Source organism: Electrophorus electricus, chromosome 8 (assembly GCF_013358815.1).
Source record: "Electrophorus electricus isolate fEleEle1 chromosome 8, fEleEle1.pri, whole genome shotgun sequence".
Lineage (NCBI taxonomy): Eukaryota > Metazoa > Chordata > Actinopteri > Gymnotiformes > Gymnotidae > Electrophorus > Electrophorus electricus.
In genome coordinates this window covers 19,547,106-19,554,866 of record NC_049542.1, presented here as the reverse complement: position 1 = coordinate 19,554,866, position 7,761 = coordinate 19,547,106, and the positions used below count along the sequence as shown (strand labels likewise).

Genomic DNA, 7,761 nt, shown 5'->3' with positions numbered 1-7,761 from the left:
AGCAAGACACACAAAAAGTGAAATGATTTCCCACGTGTTATCTGCAGTGGTCCCTATTAAACTTTGAAAAAAGAAATAAAAAGAAAGTAAAAATGTTTTATGTCAATTGGTCATCATTCCTACATGACAATAATATTTTTGACAGTGTAGAATATCTAGAATTAAGAATAAAGTGATGAGAGAATTCACCTCGCTTAGTTCCGGAGGGATCATCCTTAAACGTATGTTGGTTTAGGTAAAAGTGTCAGTTAAATCACTGAATGTTAAAATGTGACCAACAATGAAGGCATTCAAAATCAGGAGAACACTATCTGCCAATTATTCTGCAGCCCACTTCTGATAGCGTGGTGTTTAGCAGACTATTAATGGTGTCATGTGAAATCCTGAGTGGTGTACTAATATCAAATGTAGCTAGCAAATGCAGTGTCTCTGAATAACATCTCTTCAACAAGGTTATGCTGTAGGAAGATGTTATTGTGGTAAACCTCCCCAAGAATAATATTTATATAAGTGATAACTGCTGATCCTTCGATTTTGCTATAGGCAGGTAAAGCAGCTATCTATTTTGTTCATCTTACATACAGAGGTGGTCTATCAAAAGGCATTTATTTGGGCAGTGTTATTATCTGTGTTCATACTGACATTACACCAACGTGGAATGTCTGCTTCAGCTACAGAAAAGAACCCCCCCCCCCCCACACACACCCCATTCTGATGGTTTCCCACTAAATTAGTGAGGCTCTGAAAACCTGTATAAATGATACAGAGCACAATTGAGGAAAATAATGCCAACCCACAAGCATAAACCCAGAATCATGCTTAGTGATTTCATTATAGTATCACAACAGAACATTTTTAAATACCTTTTTCTACATCAGTGGGGGGTATAGCCATGTGAGACATTCTTGGCATCCAGAGCAAGCCACTGACAGACTAAATATTTCAGATTTTGTTTAATTAAATTGTATTATTGATAGATAGGCATTACTTATAGATTCTATTTATTTCACCACTTCTTTGTTCATAGCATGTTTAAGTAAATGATTCATGCCCTGGGCCTTTCAAAGTCTTATGGAACATGTGACCTAAAGAAGATATCAAGGTCAAATGCTAAAATAAGCTAAATCAAAGCAAACCAAAGGAGGCATAAAACATCTTTAGGCCTGCATTCCAGACGTTGTAGTATGTGATGTACTAAAATAATGTAATTCATTTCCCTTATAAGTATACAAATATGCTTTCTACAGTAACATATGATTCTGTTTCCTTTCTTCCCACATTTGTTGTTGGTCAGGAAAACAAAAAAAACAAAATCTTTAAAGGGCTAGAACATGTGAAATGCATTTATCTTCATTTGGATTTGGGCAGGCTCATAGAAACCCCACATTCCAGGGCTGGTTTGTCAGCAGGGAGAATTGGAGTACTTTTGCAGTTTCACAGACCCCTAGGCAGTGTGCAAGGGAGAAATAGAATCATAATTGCATAATTAGCAGCTGAGTGTGTAACATGCATCTTTATGGGGGTAATGTAAGTAGTTTGATTTAAATGTAGCATTATTTACTAAGGAGATTAGTGCTGCACAGCAGGGACACTGCTAATGTTGTTAATGAGTGTAAACTGGACACATTGCACTGAGAAAGGGGTGCAAGCTCCCGGTCAATCTCACAGCCAGTAGTTCATGTTGACAGCTTGGCTCCCATCCACCCTGCAGGCATTCCTGCATGTGTGCTCATCGATGGAATGCTAAACACATCTTTTGCTTAAACTAAGACATGTATGTATATATATATATATATATATATATATATATATATATATATATATATATATATATATATATATATATATATATATATATATATATATAAATAATAGTTTCAATGCTGGTGTGTCTGCATACATGTGTGCAAGTGTATGGACACACATATGTGCCCTCTAGGTTCTAACTAGCTGTATGATCTGCATGTACTAATTGGCTTTTTTAACTCTCTCTGGGGGGAATCTCTGACCCAGACAGAAGCTGTGGCCTCTGTACCTCATCATCCTCAGACTACTGGCCAAGTCACCATTGTAATGTACCCCATTAGTCTCAGTCTTCCTATTACTGAGCAAGGGGAGGCCACAGTCCATTTCATTTACAAACTCCACTTTTCTTCTGGCACCCGCTGACTCTGGTAGAAGAGGACCTGTAGGGACCATTACAACTGAAATGCCCTATGCATGCACACACACACTCGCGTGCACACACACACGCGCGCACACACACACACGCACACACTCGCGCGCACACACGGACATGCTGCTGCCATACCTCAACCTATGAATATATAAAAATATATATGGATATATAAAAAGAAAGGATCTGACATCAGCTGAGCAGCATGCAGCAGAGGCTACATATTTTATTTAGGAGTTTAGTATGGTGCTTGAAGCAAAGGAAGAGGTTAAGCAAAAAAGCCTGGAGAAAGTGCAGGGATGATTTCTTATTATAAACAAGTCTATCTTATAAAGGAAACAACAACAACCAGTTGTCTCAAGGAGGAAAAACCAGAGAGAATAAGACCTCAACGTCCGGCTAACTCTATATCCGACCATCCGCTTGAGACCAGCCACTCTCAAGCCTTGTCTTGGCTGCTTGTTGGGCATTGCTCAGTGTAGCAAAGGATTAAAGGATTCCAACACCATGGTCATTTGAGCAGAAGAAGATTGAGATCATGTTCCAAGCTGAGAAACCACATCCGGGCAGGCGCCTCGGTGAGAGCACGCCAAGTCCTTTGGCCACCAGCATGCATGAAGGAAGCCATCCACCAGAGCTATATGCATCAACCACCATTTAGCATAGGCAATAGAAGATGTCTATATTGTCATTGTACAAGTACAATGAAACTGGAATTTGCAACTTCCTTGCAGGTTACTATACAAAACAAATATACTATTACAAAAATACAAAGAAAACTATAGCTATTGTGAAATTCCAGCAAAAAATTAATAATTGAATGGTGTCACCAGTGTGTATATAGATGATTTACAGCAACCAAGCTTTTTAACCAAAAGCCTGACATACAAATTTTAAATAACATTCCTGTGAATAAGTTTGAGATATTTAATCATGATACTGATGTAAGAACTTTTGCTAATGGTTGTTATATGCCAGGGATGAAGGAAGCTGTGTGCTAATGCCAGCCAAAAGCTAGTGTTCAATAAAAGCTCTAAAATGAATTTCTGGCTCTCAATGAGTTCAGACAGGATCAATCAACAATAGAAATGATTCTTGGATCAGGTCAAGATGGTAAATTCTTCCACAAAGTAATGAAGTAGTGATTATATCACCTATATGAAGCTCTGCCAAGTGGGAAATACAGTTTGATATGAGAAAAATAACTGACAATTACCCCTAAAGAGCCAGAAATAGGGCTCTATTTCTGCACTTCTCTGTTTGTGTTCTCTGACTGCTCTCTCAATCCCCTATCTTCACTTTCACACTGTTTCTTAACAGATCTCATTAGTCTGTGTCCCCTACAGCCTGTCTGTATGGACCTCTCTCAAACTATCTCTCTTTATCACATAGCATTTGGAAAGCTAGGTTGTCGTTCCACCATGTTATGTTATACAAAGCGTGTAAGAACAGAGTCGGTAGGCTAAGTGTGAACCTCGCTAAAACCATGCTGAGGCATCATTGGACATGAGTCACAATCAGGATGTGAGAGTGCAGCTTCTAGATCAGTTGTTACATAAATCTGAGGGCAGATGGTGCCTGCAAACTGATCACTGCAGCACACGCGGCAAGTCTGTGTGTGTGGGGTGGGGGGGTACATTTCCAATTCTAGCATTCATTTTTAATTAAAAATATAATCAGACAAAATAATATTCCTTATAATGTTCTTTGACAATGTGTCCGTTCTGATTTAATCATAACATCTAACCAATAAAAACAAACACAATTGCCATACACTTGAGAACAGGTAATGTGATGGAAAATGGTAGATAAACAATACATGGACTTTCTGGTTTCCATTCAGTTCTCATTAACAAGAAGTCGGCCTACGCAAATGCTTTATTTATGAATTCACTGGGGGGGGGGGGGGGGGAACAAAACTTTTAAGATGCGTTTACATTTCCTTGATCATCTTAGTATGCTAGTTCCCATGCATATGAATGACTCTTCCCTTTCTGCAGTTGACATCAGAGTGTCTGCACCAACAGTGGTGAATGTGTGAGTCTCACACTAGGTCACCAGGGAGCAGATGAGAGCTAGTTAGCCTCAAAGTCCAGCTGTGACTGGATCTCACTCAGCTCACCATACTTATAGGGACCAGGGCTTACAAAACCACAAATAAATCTTAAATTTCCCCCACAAGGCCAATGCCAAGGTTGAAGAGGAAATTCTTAGGAATTACTGCAAATGGCAGGCTATATTTAGCTAGCTTTTTTTTTTTTTTTTCAAAAAGAACATCCACTAAACTGCACCTCTGCTTCATTTTTTTCTCTTTTTCCTTTTCTTTCTATTCATTTACTTATTTTCATTGCACTGTTACCAAATTCAACACCAGTGCTGAGCTAATCATGACTGTGTGTGTTTTCAATTCTCAAAACCTTGTTAACAGTTTATATAAAACATGTGAAGACAAAACAGTAAAGACTTATAGTAAAAACACTTCACAAACGCAAATACTGAATAGTGCTTTATGAACTTGACCTAAATTGACAAACTGCCTGGCCCACAATTCCACAGCACATTATAAGATGTCACTGACATTATTTATTATTTTAGTGCATTGTCACATGATATATTAAACAATTATAGCATCTAAACAGATGACTGCTTCATATCTGACAGTGGTTGAAGGTTCATTTTACCTCTACCTTTACCTCTTTACCGCTTTACCTTTTCACATACATACAATATGCTTGCCTCAACCTGTGGTTGCTAGTGGCAACAGATGTGCTATATGTTCTATAGCAAATATTTTTCTTTATCCATTATATGTAATTTGTTTAGCTGGACCACATCAGTCTTTAAATCACACATTTCTAAGGTTACTGATCTAGTCATATCAGTCATAGTTAGACTTTTAGTTAACATGCTTAAATATGGTCGACACATTTCAATTACACTTATCATTGCAAATGACTGTGCTGAGCTTTAATCAACTTACAGTTACAGTATCAACTTATCAATAACAATCAATAAATAGGCTTATCAACTGTATACATTGGCTCTTATTAACAAAGTATTATAGCATCTGTGAACCTGGGAAATGGTAATAACCATCATGGAATCACCCATATTTTAATCACCTTATTTGTAGTAATAAGGAAATCCAACATGTGCATCATTCAACCCATCATTTTATCATAAGACAAATTAAAATTGTCTTATATACAAGGTCACAATTTTCTGTTCATTAACGATGAAAAGTGTGACGTGCAACTTCATATGGAATGTGCTTATAAATTACACATAATGTAGCACTGATAGTGATAGCAGTTTTAATGGGGCAATGATGCCAAAACATATTTCTCTGTCCTCATTTTCTTATCTCTGATCCAAAATATCACTATCATACAAATGGGTGCATTTTTGTAAGGTTGCTAAGGGAGAATGAAATGTCTGCACTGACTGTAATCATTCTCTTAGAATGGCATTCAGTTTGACTCAAAGCATTTGATGGGTTTGCATTGTGCCATAACAGTAGAGCTTTTTAGAGCCACTAAATGACAATTGATGATTTGAACACCAGAAAAGCTGTGTAGCACCACTTAGTTTTCATAAAGGAAAATTCAGTCCTGATTTACAATCTTGAACCTTTCCACTGAAAAGGCCTGTCTGCTCTGTCATTGTGAAGATAATTTATAGATAATTAGAGCCTTGCCGATTATACTTTAATAAAATGAAGCATTAAATCCATCCATCAATCATTCAATCAATAGTTCAACTCCCTGTTTAGAAAGATCATCGGTGTACATAATAATGCACAATATCATGCCGATCTAGGCAACTGTTATACTGATCTGTTACTAGTGTGAAAGATCTAAATAATGACATGTCTTCACACCCAGGTTTATGACTTGTCAAAACTGGTGAACCCTGGTTTCCTTACTGCAGAAGTGCTAAAGTGGGGTCAAACATTTCCTGAAGGCACACTTGTGAAAGCAGTGGCACAACTAATTCCAGTTACATAAAATGTACCAAGTAGAGCCATTCAAGCCAGTTGCACTTACCTAACTCTCTCTCTGCCTTTTGTAAGTGTCTTTCATTAAGCCTAATTAGTTGACCCATCAACCAAGCTTCGGATCAAACATTTGTATGTGATTTAGCACTCTCCTCAAATGTATTCTTTAATTAAAAATAAAGGTAGCCTACAGTATTGTAGAGCAGTAAGTTGATGTGCAGTTTTGATGAGACTGGATAGTGCTTTCCCATAATGCTCATCTTATCTCTTCTTGTGAAATGGATCAGGTATGCATAGATTAAAGAAGGCTAATTAGAGGTTTGCTCTGCTCAGGTTAATGGAAGATAAATCCACAAGTTAGGACATCTAAGAGCCAGTCCCCCTTTTCAGTCCTCTAGGAGGGCCAAGCAATCAGAGAGCAAGAAATGAATCAATTAGCCAAAAACAAAGAAACACATGTAGATTCTTCTTCACAGTTTGTTTGGAATAAAGGAAAGAAAATGACATTAAGGTATCGCAGTGCAGTGTTTCCATGGGAATTCCCTCTTTTCTGAAATTCCCTCTTTTTATCTCACCTGTAAAACACTTTTACTAAACCCAAACACCTGGGGTCTAAAGGATATATTTTCTCATGAATAGATGCCAAAAAAGTGTTTTTCCTACAAACAGCTTGTCATCTGTAGAATCCTTTCTGTGGAACTACCAGGCTCTGTTGGGGAAATTTTGACTGCTTTTCTGTGTGTGTCCACTCAAACTCTCACCAGTACAAAAGCACATGAGTAGCTTACTCGGGGGTGGGGTGTATGGGGGGTGGGGTGGATGGGGGGTGGGGTGGATGGGGCCACTGCTCCATCACTGCCATGCCACCCATTACAACAACTTCCCCTAAGTGACAGCCGTCAGGGTTGGGTGGTGATGCACTACAGCTGAAAGCTGATAAAGTGACCTGAGAGAATCCTCAAAAAGCTCTTACCTCAAGTCTATTCAAGATGAATTCCTAAGTCCACAACTGTTGAGTTTAATATAGTGAAGAGATTGCTATGTGGGTTGCAGAAAGGGTGCTACAAATCCTATATCGTACAAATATCAAACACCATACTCAACTGCAACATTAATGAACAGACTTTGTTTCACTCTTACCTGCACCAGGTTCCACCCCTCTAATGACTCCGCGATAATAGATGTCACTGATGGACACACTCCTCCGAAGATCATTAAATGTTTGGGACCATAGCAGATCGCATCGAAGAATGCTCTTAATCCCTTTGCGTTGTCACACTGAGAACAGGGGAAAAGATAAAAAGTCAGAGGAATAAAAGTGACTGAATAACTGCCTGCTTGGTTGGAACAGGAACCATTTGACCTCATTGTCTTTATCAGATATATTTATTATCCCATGTCTAAAATGAACACTGGCTCTTCAGAATTAATATGGATGCTAACTCTTTTGGTGTTTGTGGAAAATGGTGAAGTACTAAGTGAAAATTACATTTTCCAGGAAGTCAAGGCCTTCACTCTCTGAATATGTTGAACCCAGTCTTCTTTACAAGAGACCTAACTCACTACTGCAGTGTGCAGCCATTTCATG

General features: G+C 38.3%; 1 protein-coding gene across 2 annotated transcripts in view; it reads right to left on the bottom strand.

Moving 5' to 3' along the window:
* The window catches only part of gabbr2 (gamma-aminobutyric acid (GABA) B receptor, 2), a 144,290-nt gene that overhangs the window by 101,472 nt on the left and 35,057 nt on the right, over positions 1 to 7,761 (bottom strand). For both annotated transcript variants that reach the window (XM_035528864.1, XM_035528865.1), the window contains exon 2: positions 7,314 to 7,451. In XM_035528864.1, coding sequence (XP_035384757.1) covers positions 7,314 to 7,451 — 138 coding nt within the window. The remainder of the gene's footprint in view (positions 1 to 7,313; positions 7,452 to 7,761) is intronic.